Genomic DNA, 13,986 nt, shown 5'->3' with positions numbered 1-13,986 from the left:
AGGATATTAGACACTAGTTGGAACTTGAGCATAAAAACTACTGGAAACATCTGTCAAAAATGGAACTTTCCAAACAACTGTTGGGCTATTGTTCACATTATCTTCTGCGAAGCATTCAACCAGGGAAATGGTCCTAGGCAAAATCAAACCTTCACCAGAGAGGATAAGAACTACACCACTGAGCAAAATACTGGACTTCCGAAAAGCAACAGAACTGATCATGCAACAGAGCAGACCGCAGTGCAGGGAACCAACTGGTACCACCCAGCGGGGAAGTTTTAGTAGGCAACCGGATACGGAGTCCCATACTACCAGGAGTTTACAAAGAATTTCTTCGCCGACAAAAAGAAAAGAAGGATTTAACAATCCTAATAATCACTTCGAACTAAGACATCACATGAATATAATTGCACTGAAGGAACCCAGACAGGTCATGCTTGGGATTGCCTCACCTCAAGCGGAATATAAGGGAAATGTAAGTAGATGTGAGCCACAGTGGAGGACTGTTAATCGACCACACATAGTATACCTAACCTAATCATCAAATCAGCATCAACATTTTTATTTTTTATAATTTTACCAATTTAATTGTTTCCTGTTTGCCAACCAATATTAGTATCTATTAAAAAGAGAAGCTAATTTTTCGGTCAATGAACCGTTGAGAATCTAAAGCTTATAATGGTATTCGTTTTGACCTTCCGTGAGAGCTTTCATTAAAGTAGAACATAACAAAACAAAAAATATATACGACGAACTCAATTAATAAAAAATTATAGTACTTTTACTTCCATATAATTTAGACCTTCCGCGTTAATTTAAAAAAAAAACTCTGTAGAAAATACAAACATCACGTTGTTTTATTTTTAAGCTAACTCACAGATAATGCAGCAAATATGTTATAATTAATAGAAAATATTGATCTTTCATAAAGTTATTTGTTTGTATCAGTCAGTCAGTATAGAAGGAAAATAGTTTATGACAAATTATTTGATCCACGTCTTAAGAGAAAATTAAAAAATTTAATAGGGTTACAGTGTTTGTGTACACACATTTTTTTAACATAAAAAATCGCGATTTTTTCTTTAAATACTATAAAATATTGAGTTAAGCCTGAAACTAAGAAAGCAAAAGCAGTTATATATGAATTGTTTATAAATAATCATACAAAAAAAGATAGATACAGTAAGTAGTGAGTTATTAAGCAAATGATAACACTAAGTTCATTTAATGCGAGGCATGTAATTGTTTTTTATTCCTCATCAACTGGGTAATGCCAGGCTTGATAGAAGAAAGTTGAATTGTCATGTCTGGTTCGGCATCCAGTCTATTGCGGTATTTTGTTTTTGTAGCTGTATATACTGAAAATTCCGTTTCACACAAATACGTTGTTGGGAACGGCAGAAGAACATTCAAAGCTTCTGTGGCAAGTTGTGGATATTCATCACGAATCCTGCACCAAAAATCATTTAGTGAAATTGTTTTGAAAAATGATTCCATGCTTGTATCAGATGTCATTTCTAGAAATGATTCATAGATCTGATTTGACATAGTTTCAGGCTTCTGCAATTTAGATGAAAAAAGGTTTTGAATCCATGAGTTTATTTTCAGTTTTGTATTATGTTCTTCAGGAAAGTAAGATTCAAAAGTTCCTTGCAGATCATTGAGATATAGCACCAATTCAACAAATATTTCATGTTGAAATATTTCTGTATCACTAAGACTATGGTGACTAAGGAACCCACTTAGCAATGAAAAGCGTTCGATTTCTTTCTCACCAAAAACAAGTAATCCAAAAATCTAATTTTCTTTTAAAGGCAGTTATTTTGTTGTTAGCATTGAAAACTGTTGTCTGTTTTCCTTGTAGTGACAGGTTTAATTCGTTAAGTTTTCCAAACATGTCTGCTAAAATTGCTAGTCTAAATACCCACCTTTTATCGGACAAACGGTCTTTTAAATTAAAAGGAACAACTGTAAGAAAAGCTTCTAATTCTGTTCTTAGTTCAAAAAACCTTGTCAAAGTTTTACCCCGAGCAATAGTGTTTTATGATCGCTACCATAATCTTCACATAATATTGAGAACAATCGGGATTGTAGTGGCCGTGACTTGACAAAATTAATTATTTTTACTGACTCATCAAGAACCAATTTTAGATTTGGTGGCATTTTCTTAACCGCGAGTGATTGTCTATGCAGGATGCAGTGACTGGAACTACAATTTGGCGCTTTCATTTTTATTCGTGATATTGCTCCTGCTGTTCTACCTGTCATTGCCTTGGCTCCATCGGTACAAATATCAATGCAATCATTCCAATCGAGTTGGTTTTCGTCAAAAAATATGTTAATCGTGTTAAAAATTTCTTCTCCGGTTATGTTAGTACGCAGCGATGAGCACATAAGCAAGTTTTCTTCGAGTGAATGTTTATATGGATATCGCACAATTACTAGCAAGATGGCCAGTCGACTCATCCATTTGCAAGATGCATTTGTTATTTTGAAGCCGTGAAGCCAGTTCTTATTTTATGTTTGCTGCGATATCCCCAATTCGGCGCGTAACTGTATCGTTCGAAAGCGCCACTGTAGAAAGATGCTTTACAGATTTTGTTATGTCTACCACACATGGTTTTATTAGCTTTTCAGCGATAGTGTGCGCTTCTTCTGCTTGGGTTCTTAATAATTGTTCTTTTTTACGTAGAAAAAACTCTTTACTTTTGTTTTTGAAGTCGGGATGTACAGTTTTTAAATGTCGGCGCATCTTAGCAGGTACCATCGAACTATTAGGAAGGAGTTTGCTGCACAACATACAAAGAGGTGAGCCGTTGGAATCAACAAATCCGAGATTAATGTATGATTCGTCATACTTTCGTTTTTTCACCTTCAGTGTGTCATTAGATGTTTTACTACTTGAACTTAAAACCATAAAACTAGAACTTGACGCCGTCATATCAACTTGATTTAAATTTGACGCATCATCCAAGCGAACTCCATTCTTCTTTAACACTAATTTGATTTGGTCAATTTTTTGACGAATGGTATCTCTTGACGCACGAAATACAAGATTTTACAAACACTACGAACAACAACAAGACAAGCGAACATAAAATACTAAGCACGGTGTGAGTACATTTTGCGGTACGTTGCTTGATTAATAAATTCCCCGCGCCAAACAATCCTCTTTTATATTATACCAGCAACCATCGAATCATCTCGAATTCCTCAGAAACTTCGGAGAGCCAGACGATTTTCTCCGAAGTACGAACCGGGGTCATTCGATTGCTGATTGGTGGCGTACGAGTAACGCTGTAACATTTCAATGTAATAGGTCTGGCATTTACTTAATAATACATATATTAAATTTTCGTATATGTACCAGTAACACCTATAAGTAGGCGTTTCGTTTTGGTTGTTTTTATCTTAAGTAATTTTATTCTTAGGGTCCACTTTTATACATGCATTCATTTATTATGACTGCTGGCGGAGCCCTACCGAAGGTTTCGCGAAGCACACTTTGAGTAACGCTGGTATAGAGGCACTGATCTTATATTATCAAGTATCACAAGCTGGGACCTGTTGTCCAAATAACTACGGATAAGCTGTATGGTTTTAGATTTGAATCCGAAATATCTTAGTTTGGCACAAAGCAGAGAGTGGTTGAAGGTATCGAATGCTTTGCTGTAATCTAGTAATACTAGAACAGATTTTTTCCCCTGTCTGCTGCCAATAAGATGTCATACAACACTTTTAGTAAGGCCGTGGCTGTGCTATATCCTTTACGGAAACCTGACTGCGTTTTGGTTAAAATGTTGAATGAAATGATTTGTTTGTAAATAAGCTTTTCAAATAAACCAGCCATTGATAAATATCGGATAAATCTACATGATATACGTTGAAGAGTTTGATATTTGAGTTGAGTATGCTTATGTTACTCACGTTTAACAAAAACATTACAGGTTTATTACATAACATGTAAATCCTTGCTTAGTATTGAGCAAATTTGTATTCTGAAAATTTTTTTTATTTGTTTATCTTATTTGGTATAATTTTGTATTGTGTTTCATACGCGGTAATGCATTTCCTACTTTTTTTCTAGATTTTTCTGTGCATGATATTCCATTATTACGCTAAGATATATACGAGTATGAAAAATAATTATACCGTATGCTACACAGTGGCTATACGTGTCGTTAAATATTTAACTATAATAATATATTATGTGTTGGTAATTGCTAATAAGTTAGTGCATTGGACGTTTAGCGCACACTCTGTCATCCAAAAATAACTAACAACTGTTTGATCAGATTTAAAAAACATTAGTGCCTTGCGAGGTCAGATTATTTTGACTAACTATATTTTAAATTACAAGACAGTTTTACCACGAACCAAAACTCTTTAGTTTTACATACTCTTTATCATTACATATACCCACACGCTTTTTAAAAGCGGTGGATACATACTCAAGGCTGCAATTTATTCAAAGAGCTTCTCAACCCGAAAAAACTCGAGGCAATCGAAAAATTGTCTCTGACTAAAGGGAAACTGCGTCTTATAACAGGCATCCTCACTGTCATTGTCAATTAAATAGCCACCTTTTTAAAATGAAACTACGCAGGAGTCCACTATGCAGGGCATGCAACCATGAAGTAGTGACAATGCAGCGCATACGTTGCGACTGCCCTACTCTCTTGTCAATAGGTAGCAGCATTCGAGGCACACTTACACTTATCCCTTAAAGAGATCAAGCGACGTTGTCACTGGGCTGGACGATGACCTGAGGGAGAAGTTCTCTAATTCTTCAACAGGTGCACAATAGGCCTATTAAGGCCTAAGTGCAGTGATCATTACAGATACAGATGGGCTGTAGGGTTGAACCCTGAAGGTCATCAATTTGTATGTCAGCTGAGGCTACTCCAGAAACATGCATAGAGGCATATGTCAGACCTTCTAGATTCGATTTTATCAGCTGAAGGCTTGGTAGGTCAAAATAAGCTTCTAGGTTCCGGAGAAAAAATCCTTGAGGCAGCACAGTCAAGGGGATACAGGAGAGGACTGGGCTGTATCCTCGAAATGAATTGAAAAGCCCAAAGAATATCAAATATCAAATCCAACACACCAAGGATAGTACTTTTATCCTACCTAAAACTAAACAGGTTGTTTTTCTCAAAGTAATCAATAATCTGACACAGGAAACTGACTCACTCTTCCAGAATTTTCGAGATAGGCAAGGGTGATATAAAACGATAATACACAGGTTTATATCACCTTTGTGAAATAGAGAAATAATTATAGCCTACCCAACAACAAAATGGATCAAGGTACATTCTTCTTTAGGACAGAAGTTTGTTACAGAAATAACAATCTCTTTCATGATTGATTTTAACATTTGCGCATTCAACCCAAAAATGTCTATTTTTGATCGATCCGAGCCTAAGAGATTGCCCACAAATTCTAGAATACCATATAAAATGTTTTGCAGTGAGACATACAGGTCACCGGTTAGGAAATCGAAAGCTAGTTCATAACTAATATATTAATTTGAAACTAATCTGAATAAAGCAGACAACCACTGAACCATAATATTACTATTACATTTTTTAAAATTTTACAGGAATTCCATTTGGTTTTATCGTTCTTAATTCGCTATACATTATTAATATTATTACTTTGTAATGCGTTCTTAAAATTCTTTTAAATGGTTAAAAAGAATTGAAACGGGTATATTGACCTTTGGAAGGAACCTTGTATATAATTGTATATAAATGTACCTTTATTCAACTAATGCCATTCTGTGTTTAAACGAGGATAGCATATCAATGAGCATGGAAAGTTATTTATTGTATTTATAATGTCGTACGTTGCAGGTGCACAACGGCAGCATGGCTGCAAGCAAAAGTCGCCACTGGTGAAAAAATGACCTGTGCAGACAACTACCACGAAGTTCTCCTCTATCTTGAACAAGCCGAGGTATGCTTTTTTTATATATTATGTTTCCTTCTATTACAATGTCATCGCTAAAACTGTAAATCCTTCATTGCGAACTATTAAAAATAATTTGCACGCAGTTACAATGAAATGAAATATTTTATTATGTTATATATGTAAGGAGTATAGTAAAGTAATTGAAGACATTGGTGAAAAGAGAGTTTAATAACAGATGTTTATTTGATTTATTACAAAAAATACGAAAAGAATACGAAAGAGCTTAAATTAATAGTAAACATACATTTTCATCTCAGTTTTATCCTTATTACAATCATGTTTTTTAAGATATGCAGACTTATTTTATTAATTACTAGCTGACCCTGCGAACTTCGTTGCGCCTTAGAGATAATAAACAAGTAGATTTTTGATTTTGTTAAGTTAATTTTTTTATTAATAAAGTATTTTAATATTTCTTTAATAGGTTGCACTCTTTAGTGAAGCACCTTGTGAGACACGACATTTTTTGTTTTATTATCATACGCAAGTACAAAAAACGCAGATAGTCTTCCGACCCCTGAACATGCGAGATATAATAATTGACCATGTGAAAAACATTGATTTTCCAGATTCAGACCACAAACTTTCAAGAATTTGCATCGTAATTTATTAATGGTCATGGCGAATGTAAGACGGATTCGAAATTGAAGTCTTTTAAACGCGAGCGGCATATCAGTTGGGATCATCGGAATCCTCGGAATGAGAACTTCTTTGATTTTTCCTTTGAGTATCGTTTAGTAAATCACATTGTTCATCAATTTACTTAGCATTAAACGCGTACCGTTGCCAAGTTTTGGTAAATATATGTTTCGAAGTATGACTGCGGAGACAACCTTGTGCGGTGGTAAGCTAGGCACATCCACGGAGTTAAAAAACTCAATGCATAGTTGGTGGCTTCATCTTAATTTTTACGCAGTCACTGGATTGGAATGAATGCATTGTTACAATGATATTCTGAATTATGTAGTGATGATACTCGACCATTACCGATAGTCAGCAATTTCTCAGAGAAAACTAAATGTAAAAATTGTAAATTCTGTAAATATGTTAAAAAATACTGAAAATCTTCTTTTTAAAATACGGCAGTCATTTGTTAAACGTATTTCAAAATGCATTGAAGTTAATGGAGGGCATTTTGAACAGTTGTTCACGAAGAAAATTATTTTGTTACTTTTCAAAACAAAACAAAACAACTTTTGCTGCAAAAAAGTTAGGGGATTTAAAAACGTCAAAACTATCGAAACGAGCGCCCTTTACCGAAAACACGAAAACTGTATACGAAATTTTATTTATCTTTTTAAAAGGTTCGTATGTTCTAAATTTCATAGCAGTATGTCATTTGGTTCAGGACCTATGAGAAAAAAACGATAAATTAAACAATACTTTGACACCCTGTATTTCAGTTACTATAGTCTGCTCGTTTTACCCTTACACATTACGGATTATTTCGGGATATAAGCCGACCGGTTAAACAATCAATTCCTTGTCGCCGTATTATTTACTATTTATACTGAGTACCGGTTTGGACGACTGTTCCAGCGGTTTAAAAACAGTTTTAGTTTTTAATGTAATATTGGCTATTATTTTAAAGGGTACTAATATTTTTTTAAGGAAATATTTTTTTATGCTAAAATAATTTGTATTATTATTTATTAGTGTAACCTAATATTTATTATGATTTAATAAGGTAAAAAAGAGGTAGAATTGGGTTAAAAAAGAATTATAAATTTTGGGAAAAGTACAAAATCCAAATATAGTGCCAAAAAAATAGGTTAAGAGGATTATGTACCTGAAAGGTGTTAATTTGCCTGATTGGACAAGTAAATACTTTAAAGGTCTATACTTACATTCTATTCCTTCTGGTATTTTAAAGTGATATCATCAGACTATTAATTAAATTTACTTTTTGATTTTATAATTTTTGAATTATAGATTCGCAAGAAGAGAATTATATTGCTAAATATCGGTTTCTATCTTTGGGTGAACGTCGTTTAGTTTTAAAAGTATTATACAAAATTATTTTAAACAAGAAAAAAATAACATGGAGCCATTGACGTCTGTTTTGGTAGTAAAGAAGCGGACATGTAATGCATGCCAGATCTCAAGAAGTACACTGTGTCCCATTTTGGATGAGACTGCAGGGTATCTCTGTCATTTTTTAAGATAGAGCTTTGCGGTTTTCGCGACCCTGTATCACTTTTACACAAGCAGAAATATTCCAACTACTTTTGTTCCTGAAATACAGGGCGAACACGAAAATGTTCACTTTTGGAGATGTTATTATTTCTCAGGCCCTGTATAAGATAGAATAAAAATGAAAACTGCTTATAATAGATATTTTTACATAAAAGTCAGTGGCGTATTTAATTTTTTTTCCCAATGCACTGTTTTTAAGATTGGGCACAAACTTGGTATTTTTTAAATGGAACACCCAGTATATTTTAACGTCAAATTTTTGCATTTTTTTTTCTGAATACATTGATGTATCACAACCTATTCTTTAGTAAATTTTAGCTTCAAAAATCAGAAAAATCCATATTTATTTTTGTTTTTAATAGTAGGCCATGAATTCTTTGACACATGCATAAAAAAATGTTTTGTTTATTGCATTCATGGAAACTAAGTCACAAACAGACTCAATACATATCAATAATGATGGCTGACGGTGAAAATATGGAATTCCAAAATTTTGAAAAGTATGATATTATAAAATGTTTAAACCTTTCTAACGAAAATGTCGAAGCGGCGCAGCAATTATATTTAAATAGGTAAAGCTCTAGCTTATTTTATTTTGTTACAAAATTCAAAAAATAAAAAAGATCTTATTAGGTTTCCAGAAAGACGTCAGCCATCTCGGGCTACGGTATTCCGGTTATAATCTAATCTTTTAAATTATGGCTGCTATTCAAAACCTAGGCAACCCCATGTTGATAGAAATGAAGCTGGCGAAATTAATGTTTTAGCGTGTGTGGAAGCAGGACCCCAAATTTCCTGTAGAAAGATAGAGGAAGAGATAGGAGTTTCCAAAACAAAAGTGCAAAAAATTTTAAAAAAGCATAAATTTAAACCGTATAAGATAAATATTATTCAAGAATTGCATCCTGACGATCCGTTTAAACGACTGGAATTTTCTAATTGGTTTTTAACCAAAACTAATGAAAATCCGGATTTTGTAAAAAAGGTAATATGGTCTGACGAATCCCATATAAGCAGTAGTGGCATATTCAATAGGCAAAATACCAGACATTGGTATCAAGAAAACCAACATATTACTTTTGAACGACAGCAACAAGGCCGATTTGGTTTTAGTGTTTCCTGTTTTGTATTGGGCACTAAAATTGTATATACAATTTTTGAGGGTAGCTTAACTGCCCAACGATATCTAAATATATTGCAAAATAATTTGCCAGAGTTGCTGGAGGACATACCTTTAGCCCAGCGACATCAAATATATTTCCAGCAAGATGGAGCGCCCGCTCATAATTCAAGGGTAGTTAGAGAATATTTAAGTGCCCATTTTGATAGACGTTGGATTGGCACACACGGGCCAATCAGATGGCCCCCGAGGTCACCGGACTTAAGTGTTTTGGACTTTTTTGTATGGTCGTACTTAAAAAATAAAATTTATGCAAATCGGCATAATAATATAAATGAACTCCGAGCGACAACTGAAGAAGCATTCATAAACTTACAAAGGCAACCCTTTATAATTTTAAATGCCTTAAGACGAATACAGACTGTATGTGGTTTTTGTATAAGACAAAATGGACAGCAGTTTGAACAGTTTTATTAAATTTATATTTGTTGTTTTTTTTTTTGGTTTTTGTAATTAATTTTCTAATTTGATTCTTGTAATTACTAATTAGTTTTTAATGTTAAACCTGGTCCGATATATTTTTTTTGTTTTTAAAATTTTTATGTTTATATTAATATTTTAAGTTAATGTTTAAAATGTAGTTAAATAAACAGGTTTAAATCACATGGCGTTTTAAAAAAGTAACAATTAAATGCATGTGTGTAAGAATTCATGGCCTACTATTAAAAACAAAAATAAATATGGATTCTTCTGATTTTTGAAGCTAAAATTTACTAAAGAATAGGTTGTGATACATCAATGTATTCAGAAAAAAAAATGCAAAAATTTGACGTTAAAATCTACAGGGTGTTACATTTAAAAAATACCAAGTTTGTGCTCAATCTTAAAAACAGTGCATAAGAAAAAAAATTAAATACGCCACTGACTTTTATGTAAAAATATCTATTATAAGCAGTTTTAATTTTTATTCTATCTTATACAGGGCCTGAGAAATAATAACATCTCCAAAAGTGAACATTTTCGTTTTCGCCCTGTATTTCAGGAACAAAAGTAGTTTATTTATAATAATAATATATATAATAAAAGTAGAATATTTCTGTTTGTGGCTTTAAAAGTTTTACAAAAAAGTGATACAGGGTCGCGAAAACCGCAAAGCTCTATCTTAAAAAATGACAGAGATACCCTGCAGTCTCATCCAAAATGGGACACAGTGTACTTTACATAAGATTTGCAATATGGACGAAGAAGAACTTGATAAACTAAATAAAAGAATCCGTCGGCATCCAAAAAGTCTGAACCTACCCCAAACAATTAATAGCGAAATTAGAACCATTATTTATAACATGTATAAAAGTAAATAACACGTGACTATGGCTGCCACGTGTTATTTTAAATAATAAAAGGCAAAAAACTTCGCGATATTAGTTTAACTAGTTTGGTAAAAGATCTAAAGAGTTTGGGATTTCTTTACAAAAAGACGAATAATCGGACAGTACTGTGTGAACTTTCACATGTAGTGACAAAAAGATGGAATTTTTTGAGAAAATATCTAAAATATAAAACCTCAAAAGATCCCAAACAATTTGTGTTTCTAGACTTGGATTTTTACCAAGGGGAACTTATCAAAATTATCATGGCAACATGGTAGCACGCAATGCTATCCCAGCATCAGTTCTAGTTGTGGAAAAGCTACATTGTGCTACATGCAGGAAATGACGAGGGCTCTATCTCCAACGCTAGTTTGGTTTTCGACAAAAAAAAAACATAACATAACACCACGGAAATATGGATGCCGATATTTTAACATAGGTTTGAAGAAAAACTCCTGAAACGGTTGGAAAATCCTTCTATTACAGTCTTGGACAATGCCTCATACCATTTCAGAATATTTTTTTTCAAGAGAAATTTCTCACTAACATTTGGAAGAAATAGGAAACAAAAACGTGCCTAGAGCAAAAAAATATTGCTTATGACGATATACAGGGTGTTTCAAAATTCACTACATATATTTTAAGGGCGTATTCCTGAGGTCAAAATAAGACTTTTTTTTTCTATAAACATGGGTCCTAAAATGCACCCCCTTCAAGCTACAGCCATCGCAAGAAGTGTAAAAGAAAATCGATTTTTTAAAACTGTGTCTACAGTTTTGCATCAAATTTAACGAAATTTGGAACACCCCCGTTAATTTAGGCGGTCTATTTACTTTTTATCTTAGAAAAGGCGTAAAACTAATTTTAAGGGGTAAACTGAGGGGGTGCACACTTTTGACGGCCAAAATTTTATGTACGCATACATTTTTTTAAAAATTAAGCTACACCAGAATATGAGCCATACAAAAATCAAAATTTTATGTCTCTTGCATTTTTTTGATAATACGAATAGTTTTTGAGAAAATCACCGATTAATAAAAAGCTACCAATAACCTAATAATTAAAATTTAAACAGATAATATTAAGTAGTAAGTAGTAGGCTGTGACTATTTGTTTTAAGACATTTTTTAAGTGGCACGACATTTAACAATAAATAGGTCAAATAACAAAACCAGTCTTTGCTATTGTTGAAACTTTGTTATTGAGGTTTTTTCAATAAATTGATGAACAATTATTTACATTAAAGAATGACGTAGGAATAGGTTTATAAAAATACAAAAATTGGTTAAAAAATTATTTAACATTTATTAACATAATAATTAATTATTTTTTAAATAAACAATAAACTTCTGATATTATGAACAAATTTTTTTTTATAAAAAGTGCTCGAAATGCGCACCCCCCGCTGCAATACAAGCCTCCATTCGTCTTCTCATAGATTGTCTTACTCGCTCTAAAATTCCGGGAGTATTTCTTATTGTTTCAAAGGCATCAATAATTCTTTGCCTTAGGACCTCGAGTGAAGGCACTTGACCAGGATTATAGACGAGGCTTTTTACATATCCCTAGAAAAAAAAAATCCAGAGGATTGCAGTCCGGGGAGCGTGGAGGCCATGGTATTGGGCCTGCTCTACCAATCCATCTCTCAGGAAACACAAAGTTCCAAATAGTCACGCACTGTTATACAGAAATGAGGGGGGGTACCGTCATGCATAAACCACATGTTCGCTTGCACATTTAAAGGTACATTGTCTAGTAAACCATTTAAATGGTGCTGTAGAAAGTCTAAATAAGTGTCGCCAACTAAAATTCTCGGAAAAAAGAAAGGACCAATTAACTCATCTCCCACTAAACCTGCCCATACATTAAGGCTAAAGTGCTCCTGGTGGTGAGATTGCCTAATTTCGTGCGGATTCTCTGCTGTCCAAACATGCACACCCCTTCCCGCGAAAAATGAGCTTCGTCTGTGAATAGAATACTTGATAAAAAATTATTATCTCTGAAGTAACCACCTTGCAAACTGTAAGCGCCTTGAGAAATCTTGAGGTAGCAAAGCTTGAACTCTTTCAATATGGTTTGGATACAAGCTATTTTCGTGCAAAACCCGCCAGACAGTTGCATGAGAAACATCCAAATTCCGAGCTATTTGTCGGGTGCTTAGGCCAGGATCGTCGTCGATGGCATTCAAAATTTGCTCCTCTGTCACTGGGTTTCGTGCTTGTTGCGGTCTGCCTGCATTGTTCCTGGGGGTCCGAAAACTACCGTATTCCCTAAGATGCCGATGTGACTCTGAAAATGTTCCTACATTCGGAAGTAGGTGATTAGGAAACCTTAACTGATACAATCTTTGAGCTTCATACGCGTTACCATCAGTAAGACCATAAACAAAATGGATGTCTGCAAGATGTTCGAATGAATAACGTTAATTTTCCATTTTAGCAATGTTACCGTTTAGAAATAAAACATGGAAATAAAAACTACACTTTAAATGTAAAACGGGAAGTAAACTACTGGAATTAAACAAATAAATAAAAAATAAATATAAATAAAGTCAACAATGACAGTAAATTTATTTTACACCAAATGTCAAGCAAGTTAAAAAAATGTCATTTTAGGACTCATGTTTATAGGAAAAAAAAGTCTTATTTTGACCTCAGGAATACGCCCTTAAAATATATGTAGTGAATTTTGAAACACCCTGTATTTTTAAAGGCTGATTTGCTGCAGAGATGTAAAACGTACAGGTTTGATAAGAAGTACGTGATCGATGAGATGACTCTTAAATATACACATGCAGTCCTGCGATTACCGCCTCACCATTGCCAATATAATCCAATTGAGTCGATTTAGGGCATAGCAAAAAATTATTATGATAAGCACGCTTCCAAAATAACCAATGAAGCCAGTGTCCTTAATTTGGGGAAATAATCCTTACATCAAATAAAGGAAAAACATGGAGAAAATCTATAAATCATACAGAAACAATTATAGCTGAAAACTATCAAAGTGAGCAAGTGATAGAGGAGGTATGGCCCCTAATTATACGCCCAGACGTCTATTCAAGTATTAATGAATCTAATTATTTCGACACTGACATATCTTCAAAATCAGACTAAATTTAATTTAATGTATTTAATTTCAGACTAAACTTCCTTTAATGTTATAATTTTTAATCTTTATATTTTTGCTTCTCTGTTTATATTTTTTAACGTTTTTTTACATATAATAGGTCTTTTTTTTATTATTTTAGTAGAAAATAAAATATCATTACTTACACCCATAGAAATTAATACTAATACCCATCAAATTAAAACAAAGGTCTTATAA

At 33.3% G+C, this 13,986-nt stretch overlaps 1 protein-coding gene across 1 annotated transcript in view; it reads left to right on the top strand.

Annotated features, from left to right (window-relative positions):
• LOC126748530 (rho GTPase-activating protein 7) overlaps positions 1-13,986 on the top strand; it is a 448,556-nt gene that overhangs the window by 351,143 nt on the left and 83,427 nt on the right. Inside the window, exon 4 of the mRNA XM_050457835.1 lies at positions 5,856-5,958. Within this exon, the coding sequence (XP_050313792.1) occupies positions 5,905-5,958 (54 nt within the window). The 5' untranslated portion in view covers positions 5,856-5,904. The remainder of the gene's footprint in view (positions 1-5,855; positions 5,959-13,986) is intronic.

Source organism: Anthonomus grandis, chromosome 22 (assembly GCF_022605725.1).
Source record: "Anthonomus grandis grandis chromosome 22, icAntGran1.3, whole genome shotgun sequence".
Lineage (NCBI taxonomy): Eukaryota > Metazoa > Arthropoda > Insecta > Coleoptera > Curculionidae > Anthonomus > Anthonomus grandis.
The sequence above is the reverse complement of the archived record's forward strand: the minus strand, read 5'-3'. Positions and strand labels throughout refer to the sequence as shown.